Source organism: Zonotrichia albicollis, chromosome 11 (genome assembly GCF_047830755.1).
Source record: "Zonotrichia albicollis isolate bZonAlb1 chromosome 11, bZonAlb1.hap1, whole genome shotgun sequence".
In the NCBI taxonomy this organism is placed as follows: Eukaryota; Metazoa; Chordata; class Aves; order Passeriformes; family Passerellidae; genus Zonotrichia; species Zonotrichia albicollis.
The window spans coordinates 13403506-13420121 of NC_133829.1; the positions used below are offsets into that span (position 1 = coordinate 13403506).

At 42.0% G+C, this 16616-nt stretch overlaps 1 protein-coding gene across 14 annotated transcripts in view; it reads left to right on the forward strand.

Annotated features, from left to right (window-relative positions):
- TCF12 (transcription factor 12) overlaps positions 1 to 16013 on the forward strand; it is a 161622-nt gene extending 145609 nt beyond the window's left edge. For 9 of the 14 annotated variants that reach the window (XM_074549408.1, XM_074549406.1, XM_074549411.1 and 6 more), the window contains 6 exons: positions 361 to 567; positions 6968 to 7082; positions 7874 to 8045; positions 9023 to 9255; positions 12258 to 12411; positions 13732 to 16013. In XM_074549408.1, coding sequence (XP_074405509.1) covers positions 361 to 567; positions 6968 to 7082; positions 7874 to 8045; positions 9023 to 9255; positions 12258 to 12400 — 870 coding nt within the window. In that variant the 3' untranslated portion in view covers positions 12401 to 12411; positions 13732 to 16013. The remainder of the gene's footprint in view (positions 1 to 360; positions 568 to 6967; positions 7083 to 7873; positions 8046 to 9022; positions 9256 to 12257; positions 12412 to 13731) is intronic. The other 5 variants (XM_074549410.1, XM_074549413.1, XM_014267606.3 and 2 more) reach the window with 2 other exon arrangements.
- Positions 16014 to 16616: the final 603 nt, after the last annotated feature.

Here is a 16616-nt window from a genome sequence, read left to right on the forward strand (position 1 = left end):
CCAGCATGGTGAGGCTGATTTTACGATCATTCTTTCTTGTCCTGCATTAGCTTATTTTGTAGCAATTCCTTTTTTTTCTTTTCATGCAATATAATAGCAGCTGAGTAACATTAACCTTATAATAAGCTTCACTTTCAAAGCTGCCACCTATTTGTGGAATGAATGCTATCTTGAACAAAATCTCCAGATAATATTTTCTTTTTCCTGTTTGTTTGTAGTGCTGGTAGGTGCTCTCAAAATCTTTTGATACTATTTTGATACCACATTTCATCTTGTATCTTTAATACCTCCGAGCTAGACTGTGTTGTGTGGGAGAGCCAGGGGATTCATTCAGTAATGGCTGTCGCTGTCCTGTTGCAGCAGTCCCGCATGGAGGATCGCTTGGACAGGCTGGACGATGCCATCCACGTGCTGCGGAACCACGCCGTGGGGCCTTCCACGAGCCTCTCAGCTGCCCATGGAGACATCCACAGCTTGTTGGGACCATCCCACAATGGGCCAATTGGCAGCCTGAACTCAAACTATGGAGCATCCAGCCTTGTAACAGCCAGCAGACAAGCATCCATGGTAATGATGTTATGAAATATGTGTATGTTTATGCAAAGCAACTCCAGCTAATGCATTGAAACTATTGTAGAGGCTGCTGAGGCAGAGCTGGGCTGGAAGACTGATATTTATCAGGAAGAAACCACTTGAGATTCTTGTGGAGGGAAAGATGGCAGACAGCTTGCACCTGCTATGGGTTTCCAATTAGAGTGTTGGAGTGGGGGTGGGAAGAAATGAGGGGGAGGAAAAAGATGGGAAAACTTAGACTTTGGCCTGGTCAGTGGCCCATAAAATCCTGCTGTGACCATATGCAGAAAGCTGAAACTTTCTGCTGAGAGCGTTTCAGCTTATACATGCATTTTTTCCAGATGTGTAATAATTGGCAGAACCATTTTCTCCTTGAAATGGTGAATAGGGAGATTGAATGGGAAAAGCAGTCGAGAAGGACTGAATTTCAAGTGTTCTGGTCTGGAAAAGCTGTTTATTGTAAATTGGAACTAGTCTTCAATAGCAGATGCTGGCAGAGGACTGGGAGGAAGCTGTTGGAATGTGGAACCATAGTGTGCGCAGGCTCAAAATTTCAACTTTTTTTCTAAAGGAAAAGGAGTTTGAGCACAGCTGTAGTGTAAGTAACAATGAAAAGGAAACTACTTTCAGATTAATCCCCAAGAAGGGTGAAATAATTCAATCCATCTCTTTTTGTTTCTTTAAAAATGTGAACTGTTCCGAAAAAATGTAGTTGAGCTTTTTATAGATCAGAAATATGCTAAAAGCATTACACAGTAAACAAATCTATTTGTAGCATTGCTCACTTCCCTTTTTCTTCCTTTTCATTCCACCCTTCTCAAAAGTGCTTAAAGGAAAAAGAGCTTTTAAAAACATGCTTGTTTTAGTGGTGCCATGTGTTTGCATGTTTACAGCGTAATTTTAAAGACCAGTTACATGCTGTGAAATTTTCTGTTATAAAACAGATTCACAGCTGGGTACTGTGTGATCAAGGCAAAATTTCACCTATCATCAAAATAATTAGGTACCCCAATTGCTGAAGGGTTTGTATTCTATAAAACAGAATTAGTTCCAGGCTCTCCCATTCGCACGTCACACATCCATTTATATTAATTTCAGGACCACTGCAGTAAACATCAAAAAGAACTGCTTGCTTTCTGTAAGCTGCGTGGGTTTGGGGGCTTTGGGGAGGGGGTACTTTCCAATTGCACATCCAACTTCAGCTTTCTGTACAAGTTCACAGTTACTTTTAGTAATGAAAGAAGTGATGCATAACTGCTTTTGAATTTTTTCATAGTACCTACAGAGATTTAATATTTAAAGAATGTTGTTAAAGTTCTACCGTGTTCTAGGGCAGACTGAAATTTAGTCCTACAAAAGAAAACGTTTTTCTCCTCTGCTCTTGATGTGGTGTAAAGTGAGTGACTGAAACTGCAGTGACAATTTTTTTCTGTGACTTGAGGAACCTTCTGATACTGCTAAGCCAGGCATAGTCAAATAAATCCAGATAGTACCAAAATGTACCTAAAAATATCAGTTTCTCTTTTAAATCAGTTACGATAAATATTTTATCATCTCAGTTTTTATTAAAATAGGAGACAGTGGAAAATGACTCTCCAAAACGGGCAGAAGTTCCTTGATCTTCTCTAGTTTAATGTAGTTGTGTAACTTAAATGTAATACAGACCTAATTTATCATCTAATTATTTGACTGACAGAAGCTTGTCTGTTAGAAATAAATTTAAATTAAGAAAACAAAAAAAAAATTTGCCTGTACATTTCATCCTCCCTTGGTGGAACAAGCTTGCAGATCAGTTTGGCTTGTAAAGTGAGTCAGCTAAAGAATGTCTTGGATTAACCTTAATTTTGTTACATCAGAATAATTGGCTCCAACAGGAGGCATCCAGTTGTGGTGTTGCCCAGTCCCTAAAGGGCGTCCTTTGACATCACTGGCAATTGCAGGAGCTCAGCCTGGCTGGGGATGGAGCCCTGCAATGGTGCAGGGCAGGGGCTGCACATCTGGCTGTGCTGCAGGCTGAGGGCTCTGTTGGTGATGGCTGCATTGCAGCAATGCCCCCCAGGTACCAGGGGTAATTCTTCTTCAATAACCAGTTCCGTTCATTTCAAACTCTTATTTACTGTAGTGTTCTTTTTAAATAGTAAGTAGGAGAGCAGAGCATTTGGCACACGACCTGAACTGTAAGATCCAGCCTTCATTTCACATTTAAATACTGCTTTACTTGAGATGACATCCAGTAAATTTTAAGAAAATAATGAGAATTGGGCTAACATAGTGAGAAATGTCAACATTGATAACGGTGATTACCTATTTTTGAAGTTTTGTTTGACATAGGGTCAAGAAATGTTCGTTGGAATTCAGCACTAAATGAAACTTCCTTGTTGAAGGAGGGTGGGATCTTTGCACAAAACATTTTTGCTCTTTAAAAAAAAGTAGAAAAAAAAATAAATTTAATTTCCCTTGAAGATGATGATCTTGGCAGAAGGAGCTAGGAAATGAGTAATTTAACTCCTTTTTATGTAATTAGTGTAACCAGGCATGGTTTTATTTTAACATTTGCTTAATTTTTGAGCCAGATTTATTTTACAACTCTAGTTGACTTCATTTCCTGCTTGCTCTGAATGGTCTTGTTTTCTTTTTAGCTGGGCTGGCCATTAGACTTATTCAAATAGATTTTTAATATCTCAAACTCATCAAATATTTGCTAACTGGCCTTTGAAGTTGATTTGTATTTTATTTCATGTATTATTGAAAAGTTAAGAAGTAATACTTTTTGTTCTTATTCAAGCTGCTTTTTATTTGTCATTGTAATACAATGGAAAAAGAACAGCCTGAACTGATTAAAAATAAATAAATAAAAGGCCTGGAAACTCAGTTAAGGATGAAACTCAATCTTTCAGTCAGAGGGTTTTTTCAGGTATAACAGGAATCTAAGAAAATTGGTGCTCTCCCTCTTGGTGCCCTGTGCCTGCTCCAGCAGAAGCATGAAAGGCCAGTTAAGCAGCTTTGCCAACACCAACCTCTGCTCTTGCTCAAGCCCTTCCAGAGCTGCTGTTTCCCTGTGGAGATTGTGCTGCCACTGAACAACTCTGTGCTGTCTGAAGTGTAAAATTCTAGATTACAAAGCCCTTTGCCTTAATTATGCACACCTTGGCTAAAATGGTTCTAATGACCATAGCCAAACTGACCAGCTAGTAGGGCTTGAAAAGTTCAAAGACTCAGACCAAGAGTGGTATTTTTGTTTTCCAGTTCTCAAAAGCTTTCTGTGCTAAGTGCTCAGAATGAATAATCAGACTAAAGTGTGAGATGCAGAACCAATATTAACAGGACAGAGATGTCCTTTCCCCACGTGTCACTCTCGGTTCTCCTACATGCAGTTGTGTGTCATCACTGCCCATGATTTGTCTAGTTTTTATTTAGTTGCCTAAAATACTTAACTGGTTTTCTGGTTTCAGATCCCAAATGTTACCACTTAAATCAACCGAAATATGTTCTGCCCTCAGGTTTGGAGTTTTTTAAGTTTGCAAGTGTCAGTGGGGCTGCAGATTGTCCTGTGTGCAAGTCTTAAAATGCATAGAAATGAATACAGTTGACCTGGTAAATTACAACAATGTACGGTGTTGTGACAGTACTATTGTTTTACTCAACCTGGGGTTACTGAGGGGTAAGTTTTTTGTGATGGCACTGGATACCAGGCCTCTGTTGGGTTGGCATTGTGTGGAGGAAGCAGGCAAAGGGCAGTGATGGGAATGTGTTGGTACCGAGTGGGTGCTGCACAGCAGATCCCTGATCACTGCTCACAGCAGATCCCGAGTGCTGTTTGCTCAGGCTCAGAGCAGATCCCTAGCACGGTGTTTGCCCTGGTCACTGCTCACAGCCCATCCCAAGCTCGGTGCCCGCGCCGGTCGCTCCTCGCCGCTGTGTTCTCCCGCACTCTGTCTGTGTGCTCTGCCTGCCTGCGGTGTGGCAGAGCCCGGCCTTCCGTTTGTCTCCCATTTTGTGTGCCTGGGAAGCTTGGAGCTTTGCTAGGGAGGAGGCGGTGGAAACAAGGCTGGATTAGCGGCGGAGAGAATGAATTCTCTCCGAGGGAGTTCGCTGTGGGGATGAGCTGCCGGGTCCCGCGGCCGGTGCCCGCACAGCCCGCGCTGCCGGCCGGGCCGGGGCAGCTGTATGGAAATGGGGAGCGCTCGGGAGCCGCCGCAGCGCCGCGATCCCCGCACCCGCACCGGGGCACCGCGGGACCGCCGGCAGCTCCTGCCCCCGGAGCCGGCCCTTGGCGCTAGGAAAGCGCCTGACTGGGAATCGCTTACAAATAACAGCGATAAAACACGTCGAGAGCTCGTTTGTTCTGAGCGCCGCGGAGCTGATGGCCCCGGACGCCTTTCAGAAGACTTAAAGGAAGCCCGAGGTTGTGCTCCATTGAAATGCAGATGGGAGAGCCCTTTCTCTGTGCAGTGCGAGTCCAGGGAAAGGAAAGCAAACCAAATTTTCCAGCTCGGCGTTTAAGATACTTGAATGTTGGGTAGCTTGAAGTAGCCACCGATCAGTTGTAACTGTAGCAAACAGAGCTTTTGGCCTCCGCCTGGGATGCGGTGACTTTCAGCAAGTCACGTTGTTTGGGGTTTTTTGTTTGCCAGATTGGATTTTCTGGTATATCATAGATCACAGATAAAAATCACTGTTATGGTCAGTTTGGTAACATTTTAGCTCTTAAGATTTCTGTGTAAATCCTGTTAATCTAAATTGTATGCTTTTAATTTGTACATCTTGGTTTCAAAGCTTTGGAACATGGTCTTGAATTTAGGTTTTATTTCTCATCTAGTCTCTGCCTTTATCAGAACTGATTTGCTAATCTCTTGCCTTTAGATTAGCTCTAGATTTGAAAGTTGCCAGGGTTCTGACAGCTGCTGTGTTTGTACACAGCTTTAAGAAATTTCTTGCCATTTTTAAGAAGTAGATTTTGGAACAAACCTGGCCCTGAAACAATTAATAGTCTGTAGCTTGCATAAAAGCACCCTCAAGTGTTAGGACTAAGCATGACCAGAAGAAGAAAATAAAACACACAACCGGCAAGGCAGAATTAGGAAAATACTCAGTTTAGAAAAATTCAGAGTGAGAATGAGCTTCATGTCATGTTCCAGTTGTAGAGTGCTGTCTCTGAGGCTGACAGACCCAGGTCAGCTCCTTCCTCCAGCGAGTTCATGACTCCTGCAGGAGCTCGCAGGGCCGACTGTACCCAGAGTAGAACTTCTCCCAAACAAAGCCTATTACACGCAGAGCAAGATAAAATATACTTGAAATAGCAACAGATATTGCCCAGTATACAAGAGGAGATTTTCTGCAGAACAATGGATACAAATAGCAGCCCGGAATGACCTGATATTAGTTGTGGGTTGTTGGGGAGGGAGGGTTCCCCCTTTCTTTTTTTGTTCCTGTGCATTAGCTTACAGGAACAAGTGTATATTAAACAAAGGATAAACTTGCATAAGGGTATTTATCTCTCTCTGGGTAAAACCCATACTAAGACATGAAAGGTAAAAGCTGCATTAATTACTCAAGAGGGATTCAAAGCTCAGCAGTTTACTAGGATTGAAGGATTTATTGAAAAACAGTGGTTCTCATGTGTAACTCCAGGCAATAAACCTATTTAATTAAAGGCTTAATCTTCTAGTTGACATGTTTGCTACTGTTCCAATAAAAAGCTTCATCTGTAGCCAGTTTTTGTAACTATATAAATAATAGTAGAATCCCTCGTCTTTGTTCATTTTTAACTGTTTAATTGTATTATGTTGGTTATATTATAAATGTTTAAGAACTTTTGTGCCTTTAGAAATCAAAAGCTTTAAATGGAAATTATTTAAATACAGGCAGTGTATCCTTACCCCTTTTTTCTCTGCCAAATATTTTTTAATAGAAGTTGATGACAGTATTCTGTATTGAGCAGCAGTTTTTTAACAAGTTGCCTCTTCAGGTTAGGTATGCACACTCAAAGCTGTCTCACATAAGTATCATTAATTCAAGTTTATGCAAAATTAGGATTTTTTCAAGACTCTTCATCTCAATGCTTGCTGCTCAGAAATTAAATCATGATATATTATGAAGGAATAGATGAAAAAATAGGTGGTAAGAGTAGTTAGATACCTGGATTGTTTTATTCCAAACAGGATTGGTCACTGCTTGAGACACAGCCCAGTCCAGTAAGTCTAATCAAGTGTTTCAGTATAACAACATCTACCAACTAAATCTTTCCTTTATTCAGCAAGAATCTAAACTTGGGTCTCTAATCCAGCAAATAATTCCAGTGTTTCAAATACTTCCAGTGTTTTAAACTTCTGTTTTTGGACTATTTCTTTGAATCACATGTTTAATGTGAAATCTTTGCTTTGCCTTGCTTTAGGTTGGGACTCACCGGGAAGAAGGTGTCAGCCTCAACAGCAACCATTCAGTTCTTCCCAGTACAGTTTCTGCTCAGAGCACAGAACTAAATCATAAAACACAAGACAGCTACAGAGGTAACTTTCCAGGCTTAAATGCTGGACAGTCTGCAGTGGTTCAGAGCCAGTGAGGCTGTAGATCTTGGTAAAATGTCATCAGTGCAAGAAATAGGGGCATAGATAATGTTGAAAAATGAAAATTAATAACAGGTGTGATATACCACCACTGTTAGGGACTCCTGCAACAATTTTGAGGGCATCCCTCAACTATCCCAATATAATTTCAGGAGAAGGCTGCATTACAGCCACGTTCCTGCAGCCTAAGGGGCCGTGATGCACTTGCAGAGCTGCAGCCATTTCCCAGTTTGCCAGGAGAGCTGTGGAGTGGGCTGAGAGCAGAGTTCAGCACAGCCAAGGGAAGGAGGTCACTCCACACCCGTGTTTACAGTTCCTTCCATTTTTAGCTGAAGAAGTAAACTGCAGAAAACAGAAGTCAGCTCCTTTTATTGGCATGCTAGCACCATTTAGGGGGTGTTGCACATTCAGCCTAAACCCAAGCCTCGATGTCAGTGCAGCTTTGCCCTTCAGTTTGCAGCCCAGACATCAGGTGCAGATTTCCTTACTTCACTCAATGTCCTTTTGTCTCCAACAGTGTTTTCCTTAGACTGAGCTGTTACCAATCAAGCTGCTCTGTGAGCTGTGATTGCTTTATAACCCATGACACATGTCCAAGTGCAGCAGTGTTAGCAGGATTTCTTGTTTCTGTTAGTTCTTCCTGTTGTCTTGGCCCTGGCCCCTCAGTGCCATTCTCTGCTGAGGTCCTGGGCACAGTTTCAGTGCTTGACTCTGTCTCTGCTCTCTGCTTGCAGCACTGTCGGGGGGCTTACAGAGCCAGTCTGTGGCTATAGGTCCAACAGAAATCAAGTCTGAACATAAGGAGAAGGATGAAAACATCCATGAACCTCCCTCATCAGATGACATGAAATCAGATGATGAGTCCTCCCAGAAGGATATCAAGGTCTCCTCCAGAGGCAGAACAAGGTGTGTTGCTGACATAACGTGGAGAATCTGTGCTTTGATAATGCTCAGTAGCACGTTGTCCTTACATTTGATAAATTTATTGCAAGGCTTTTGTGTTACTGCACTGCATGCACCAATGGGCAGCTGAAAGGGAGAAAAAGTGTATAGTATCTGTATATATTTAAATACAAGGTAGAGGATGTGCTGGGAAAATCATCTCTCAAGTGTGCATTCCCTTACGCTAGTGCCATGCCTGATGTCTGCCTGTACATGTAAGCAGCAAAAGATTGAGGGCTCTGCCCAGCACAGAGGATGGGACAATATCAGAAATTGCTGATACTTTGTACCTGGGCCAGGGCTGCCCTTCAAGGTGTGAGTCTGTGGCGGTGCAGAGCTCCAGCTCCTGACCTGGAGCCTGAGGTGAAGCACTGTGGCTAAATATCCTCTTGAAACACTTTGTCCCCTCCCAAGCCACAGACACAAAACTGGAGCTGATACTGGGGAAATGCTTCAGGATCTGCCTGACAGGCCTGATACAAGCATTGAAATTTGAGGTAACAGTAAACAATCAGAATTTCGCTACCACAGGCAGCATAATCTGTATTAAGACGTGTTCAATGGCATTTAGTGTGTTAGTTTTAGTAGAACAGAGGTTTTGCACAGTTTTAGACTTAATTGGATGAACCAGTATTAAAAAAGGTTTGCAACTTGATATCATTTGAGGCAGTTCAGGAATTGTAAATATAACTGTTTAGCTCTACAGAGTAGTAGAAGAAAAAATAGTTCTAGAATTTGCCAGTGTGGTCTCTAACTAAAGTAAAACTCCTAAATCAGCGCATGAAATGAAAATTCCTTGAGTGTGTTTTTATATAAGCTGATGCATTGGTAAATAGCAAAAACTTCATTGGGAATGATTTTATTCATTATCTATTTGGAGTCAGCACCAGGATGAAGCACCGGTGTTATTTCAATAGCCCGTTACGTTCCCTTTGTTGCAGCAGTACTAACGAGGATGAGGATTTGAACCCCGAGCAGAAGATCGAGCGGGAGAAGGAGCGGAGGATGGCCAACAACGCCCGGGAGCGCCTGCGCGTGCGCGACATCAACGAGGCCTTCAAGGAGCTGGGCCGCATGTGCCAGCTGCACCTGAAGAGCGAGAAGCCGCAGACCAAGCTGCTGATCCTGCACCAGGCCGTGGCCGTGATCCTCAGCCTGGAGCAGCAAGTCAGAGGTCAGTGCCTGTGGGCTGGGCCAGCCCTGTGGCGGCAGCGTGGGGCTCCTGAAACCTGCTCAGCCGAATGCATGAGCTGCTGAAAGGGGGTTTGCTGTTCTGTAGTGATGCTGAAGTTCTTTAGAAAAAGCAAAGAGGGAACAGAGTGAGTATAAGGTTTATAATCTGACCTTTCATTTTCCTGTTCAAGTAGTCTTCACTTAAGTTTTCAAGGTGAATTCTTTTATTCAAATAGTGATGCATCTTGCTTTAAATTGGAACAAGCACTTGTTTTGTAGTAGCAACAATAAGAGATCTGTTTTAGGTTGAACGCTGCATAATTGAAATATTAAAATGCAGTGTGTTTATTTGTGTTTTCATAAGATTTTGCATTAAACATGTACTGGGGAGGGAGGAAGCTTGTACTCTAATTGAATCAGAGCTGGGTTTGCATGAATCTTCTTTCTCTGGTTCCTTCAAATTTTTCCAAGGCAGAAACAATAGATTTGCTGTAGGTGCAGAAGGAAAGCTACTTTTTGTCATTCCTTTTCGTAAGGAGACGTGGTTCTAGGGATTACGTTTGGTTCTTCAACTCTTCTGTTCTCGTGAGTTGGTGAAGCCACAGTGACTTTAAATCTCCATGATTATTTTTGCCAAAGACATGTTGAAGTTCTGGGGCACCTTGCTCTAACTTTTGGTCAGTCCCAAGTTGGACTGGATGGTGGCTGGGAGTCCCTTCCAACAGAAATAGTCTCGTTCTGTGGAGGAGGCACTTCCCAATGAGTCTGCTCGTGTTTTGCTGTTTGGGACTCGTTAGCAGCCATCTTCCTTGGTGTCTCTCTGATGGAAGTGCGTCAAGTGAAAAGTCTGAGATGTGGAATGTCAGTGGTTGTATTGTTCAGTGCACTACATCTTTGTATAACTGATGTCACCGACGGATAACATGTTTTATTTTTGCATGCCTCATTTATACTTCCTTCTTGTCATTTGTTACTTGCATTTTGCACAGAAGATCCAAGCAAAACTTAGAAGTTTATTGAAAGAGGCTAAATAACTAAACACAAACTTAGGTACTTCATGCAGTAAGGATGAGATGCTGTGTTTTCAGGCACTTTTACTGATCCAGTTGTCAGTAAAGGAACACACTGTCTCCAGCCAGAGCTCTTTCAAGGCATGGAGCAACTGCAGATGAGACAGCAGCTGGGGCCGTTGTAAAACCCAGTTTAGCATCTCTGAGAGTTAGAACTCAGGCACTGTTTTGGTCTGAAAAGGGTTGCCCTGGTCTAGAAGATAAGGTTGAGCATTATGAAGTCACATTAATCAGGAATGGGTTTTGGTGTTTAAAAAAGCATCTCCCTGCTCTCACACATCCTGGAGTTCACAGGAAGCTCCATGTTAATAAAATCATTCTGCCTCGGTCAGAGGACTTGCAGCCTGGTGTCAGTGCTACAGCCCAGCTGGCCCCACTGTGCGGGCAGTGTAAATGAGAACTTCCCTTCCTCCGTTCCCGAGCTCCCGGAGAGAGGCCCTGGCTCCCGTTTGTCTTCCCGTCCCCCTCTGCACCTGTTCCTGTGGGTGACTGACCAGAGCTTTGTGTGACACCCACAGGAGCTTGCACAGTGCTTTGTGTAATTGCATAAACAATTTCCTCTCTCTGCTGGTAAAGAAGCTTCTCATTTTGTGATTGGTGCTATTCAAAATGAACCATTTCAGATTTAAGCTTTCAGTGGAGGCCAGGGGTTTTTATCTCCATTTCCTAAATCACTGTAAATTAACTTCCTTTCAAAGTTTCCACGTAATTAAATCTTTAAAACTTCAAGGCAAGCCACATTTAGACAAAGAAAACTGTGATTAAGGAAAGTTAGCAGTTTGGGGTTTTTTTCCGGTAGACTCTTTAGGAGAGCTCATCCTTAAGGAAATGCAGTAGGAGGCTGCTGATAATGACTTTGGTGACAGCAGAACTATCAAGTCCATCCAAAATAGTCTCTGTCAGATGAGCTAAAATGCACAGGGGTCACTAAACTGCAGTTACTAGAGGGGTGCCTGTGCAGTGCAAGAAAAGGGCTTGTGCTGTCTGTTCAGTTTTGGCAGACTTCTTGCAGTTATAATTGTATCTGCCATCTCCAACTGCAAAACAGAATGTACTGACAGCTAGAAAATACCTTAAAATGTTGATTAAATTCCACAGTGGAATATATTACATGTTTTTTGTGTGTCTTTTGGACCCCTGTGATTGACATCTTCTGTATTTGATTCATGAAAAGCCATTTTGAAGAACAGAAACAGTTGACTTTTAGAAACTGTCATTATTTGGAAATGAGATCCAAATCTACATCTATTGAAGCTAAGTGGGGAAGTGGAAACACACTGATGAAAATACCTTGATAGTTGGCCCACAGCTGGTTATTATAAAGCATTGGCTTTAATGTGAGAGGAAATAGGGTTTGGAAAAAAAATAATGCTCCTGCCTTATGTGACTGTCATCACAGTCCTTTGATTGAACCAAGATGGGCACAAGGTGACTGAGGCTGGTGAGAAGTGTCCATTCAGGGGGTGCTGCCTCCCCTGCCCTGACAGCTGGCTCATACGGGGAAGGAAGAGGCAGCAACATTACTGAAACTGGTGTGATGTCAGCAAGGTTGGTAAGAATTCAGCCTACCAACAAAATGGATGCATTCCATTTTATTATATTGCAAACTGCAGACAATTTTAATTTAGCACTTAAGTGTCTTATGCTGATAAAGGAGATGCTTTTTAAAAGTTTCTGAAGGCGTATGTAGGCTGCTGAAAAGGTTTGGGCTTGGCTTTTTGGCTCTTTGGGTTTTTCAAATAGCAGTTTAGGAGCTGTCTGGCCGGACTTTGAGTAGTGATTGTCTGCAGCCTTGGACACCTGTGGGTGAGCAGGGGGTGTCAGCAGCTGAAGGGGGAAGCTGCAGAGCTATTTTTGCTCCAGGGTTCTTGTATCGATGCTGCCCGTGGTGTCAGTGGATGGGAGATTAAGAACTCTGATCCTTCTGTTACAGAACGAAACCTAAACCCTAAAGCAGCCTGCCTTAAGAGAAGGGAAGAAGAAAAAGTTTCTGCCGTATCGGCAGAGCCACCAACAGCACACCCAGGAAGCCACCCTGGCCTGAGTGAAACTACCAACCCTATGGGTCATATGTGAACACCAGCCAGGTACGTGGGGACGCCTGGACATGGGGGTTCACTTCCTGAGCTGCCAGCAGCACCCAGCTCGTCTGTGCTTTCACATCTCAGCAGAAGGCTGCAGATTTGTTTGGGTTTATAATAAAACCCCAAGAAATTGTCGTCACTCTCTATTTTCTTGCCTTGTTGCCAATGGCTACATCTCTTGGCTCAGGTGGCCTTCTTGGCATGACATCAGAGGAACAGTGAACAGCTTGCTAGATAAGCCAAGCTTATTAGAGATGAATTATACATTTTTAAATGGTCTGAATATCACATTAGTTGATTTAAAAATCCACATATTGTTTCCCAGTGCTGATACAGTCTCAGGGACTCCTCATCCCAGAGAGATTGGCTCTCTGGCTTAAGGCCAGTCATTCTGACTCCTCTCATTTGCCCAACAGAGACTGGCAACTGTCTCAAATCACAATCTGTATTGGTAAAGATAGTTAAAATTTGAAAGTAGTGTTTGCAGCTTTGCAGGGTAGCCCAGTATGTAAGATCTCATTGAAACACACTCATGGGGAGGCCCCACAGGAATATCAGTCTTTGGGGTTTATTCTTCTTGTTGGTTGGTTTTCTAAATAGTTGGGAAACCTTGATTTTAAAAGGGAAAAAAAAGAGTATTCCAGTAGACCTGTTGCCACTTCAAAAAAAAAAAAAAAACAAAACTGGGTTCAGTGTCCTTGTTTTAATCCAGAACTTTACTGAATTTTATGGTTTGGGAGGTTTCTTGTTGTTGTATATATTCTAATTCTTAATGCTTTGAATTTCTCTAATTTGTTCTATTTCATACAAGAGTAATTGGCTACTTTGGAATTGTCAGATAATTTTTAATTTACAGCCAACCTAATCTGTTCTTTCAATATAAATATAAGGAACCACTTTCAAAAGTTTGGTGTCTTTGCTTTTTTAATAGCAGTAACTTTGTGGGTTGACTGAAGTGCAGCATTGACAGAAAGGGCTGTACAGGAACGTGGCAATTGACCTTCAGGAGGGAGTGAACTTGGCACTGCTTGATTTGGAGAGCAAAGTCAGACACAAACTGAAGGTCTGAGATGTGCAGATTATTCTTTCTCCCTTATGCAGAGAGGCCCAGCAGAAGGTTCTTTAATCCCTTCAATATATCACGTTCAAGAAGGATATCTCTGGAACAGGGGATTTCAGGGGCTCTCAATGTGATCTTCTTTTGCACCTAAATGACTGAAAATGCCACCCAATCCAGTTCAAATTAGGTCTCTAGTGTTGATACTAAGCTTTTTAATTATTCTTTTCCTAATAACCTCTTTCTTCTCCTAAACTTCTTTCTAGAATTCCAGAATTATTGGTAGGATACACAGAAGGTGACCTTTCTTCACAAGGACACAGACAACTAACGTTATATGAAGACACAAACCTGACAGGAGAAAACACTTGAAGCAAGAAACCCAAATGCAATCTTATGATCAAAGCTACTGGTCAACACCTGCATCAGGAGTGAAGATACAAGATCTTCAGACAGAATTTCAGCCCATGAGATACTCTGAACATATCATTCTGTTGCAAGCAGTGTGTCGCTTCTGCACAATCAGAGACTGTTGTGATCTCTCCACTCATTGTGGAAGTTGCCTTGTGCCTAAACTGAATTGACAAATGCATTGTAACTACAAATTTTATTTATTGTTATGGAACTGTAAAGGTCTACATATAAAGGGAAAAGTTAACATGTTAAAAGCTGATAAAATTTCAGCTGAATGCCAGCATTTACTAAAGCTGTTCACATTCAGAGAACAAAGCAGTGACAACCGTCGACCCGTAGCATTCCCAGCATACCTATTAGTGTCTTAAAAAAGGAAGGGAAAAGTCTTTTGTTGTCCTTTCCTCTCCTTTTGCCATATGACTAGTGTTTTCCATGCAATAGGAAACTATTCCTTGGTATAGCTTTTTTTATGTTATTTTTGATCTCTGGTAATCTGAACAGTTATGGTCACAGTTCCCCTTCCATACTGGGCTCTGTGCCACAAGCCACGCAGAGGCCTCGTGAAGGCTGCAGGCTGGAGCAATACTGTGACCATAACGTTTCTTGGATTTAAAAAGTGATTTTTATTTTCCCTCAGACTTTCCTCAAACGTTTTTTTTTTCTAATTATAAACAAAACCTTTTTAGGCTTCTAGGCTTCATAGTAAAGCTTGTAACGTGAAGTGTAAATTGGGTGGGGAGAATCTACTTTGTTAGAGTTGCTTTGTTTTCCGAGCAGTAAGTACTACATATAGTACATGTAAAGTGTTAGCTGTATGTAAGCACAAAATGCATTAAAATACAAAGGAGATTTTTTTCAGGCTGTAACTTTGGTGAATAGTAAAATCCTGAATTCACCGTGGCAGGTAGTGTGATGATACAACCACCAGCCGGGTGGGCTTATTACGTAATGGAATCTTAAGAGCAATGGTCACCAGTTTTTCCTTCCTGTACACGTTAACTATCATGTCATGTTGTATGGCTTGTCAGTGGAGAAAAATAGTGTGAATCAAATGCAAATACCCCCGTCCCAAGCCATATTAGCATTAAACCTTTAAATGTTTCTCCACCAGAATAGTGTCCATAAGTATTCCTTTGTCACAGATGTGTTGAAATGGTTAAAATCCCTTTGAACTTCCATGGAAACTGTCTTCCACTGCAATGACCATGGGAGGAAATTTCCTAAGCCAAGGTTGTCTGAGCTATTGTTTATATAGTGCATCTTTCATCACTGGCAATTGGTTCACACACAAAACAGGAACAAAACTATAATTTTTATGAAGTCGTTTAATTTGAAAGAACAAAAGATGGATTGATAAAATAAACTAATGAATTTAAGCTCATGTTCTGGATGGTTCCTAACAAAACAGTTTGTGGAATTAGTGGACTCATTTCTATTACTTTAATTTGCATATATCATCAGATAACACCTGATTATATCTGTGGCCTTGTTCTTCATTTCAGTGTTTATCAGCTAAACGGAATTTGTTGCTTATGACGTGTGAAAGTGATCACGTGCCACTGCCTGGCCTTTTTCCTTCTAAGCTTGTTGTCTTTTTGGCTATATTAGACTTTGCAGTATGCCCAGAAGCTTTCCTTCATAAAATAGAAAGAAAAAAACATTTGGCTTATTTTTCACTGTAGCTAGTCTTTTATACAATAATCTTGTAAGAAAATTTCTTGAATTCTAAATATTACTCTTTCTAGATTTTTGAAATCAAAAAAAGTTTTCAGTAAAAAGTTTCTTACTTTATTTTACTATATTAGGTAGTAAAAATGTAGGGTTATTTACCATAACCTGTTCATTAATATCAGAAATTTACAATAGCATTGTAAGACCATAGTAGGGTTCTAGCATACCGTGTAGTACCTATGGAGTATTGTAAGAGCTAATTGTCCGAGATGAATTGCTTCTCATCTTGTTCTCCAGTTTCCATTGTTGGTTTATTGCAGATTTGTACCCTGTGTCAAATTTCAAGGTATTGCTGATAAACCTTTCAACCAGCAGCAAGAAGTTCAAAAAATTTCTGTCAATGTAACAGAAAACACTATGTATATAACATTTATGTAGCAATAAATGTGCCATCTTTTTTTAACATGGTAAATCAGTGAGTTTTTTAAATTTCTCTCTCCTCATAGGCAATGTGGTGCTTGAAAAACAGTGGCAGAACTCTCTTCTGCCTTTATCAGAACAAAGCCTGACACATCCCCAAGGAGCAGAGCACACCACAGGCACAGGGTGCTCCTGTGAAGCCAGGCCAGAGGTGCCCCGTGCCTGAGGAGCAGCAGTGCCTGAGCTGTGGGTGCTGCTGCAGAGCAGGGAGGGGATTGCACAGACAGACAGACAGACAGCAAACCAGGAGCAGCTGATCCACAGGCACAGCCTCTTGTCCAGCTCACTCCTGTCTCTGCCTATCCTGAAGAGAGTTTGCCTGGATCTGAGTCCCTTTGTGCAGGGAAGTGCAGTGCCAAGTTCATTGTGACGTGACCGATGGAGCTGTGGAGGTTTTGTGGCTCTGTGGGGAAGCTCTGCACTTCAGGCACATCAAAGATGCAGCTCCTCTGTCTGTGTGCAGTGCTGGTTGTGAGTGTGGGGTGTCAGCACAGCCGCTGTGCTCAGCACCACTTCTGACTCCCGACTGTGTCCTTGGTCACCTCAGGGACCCAGAGTGCAGCTGAGCTCGTGTTTGAGACAGAGA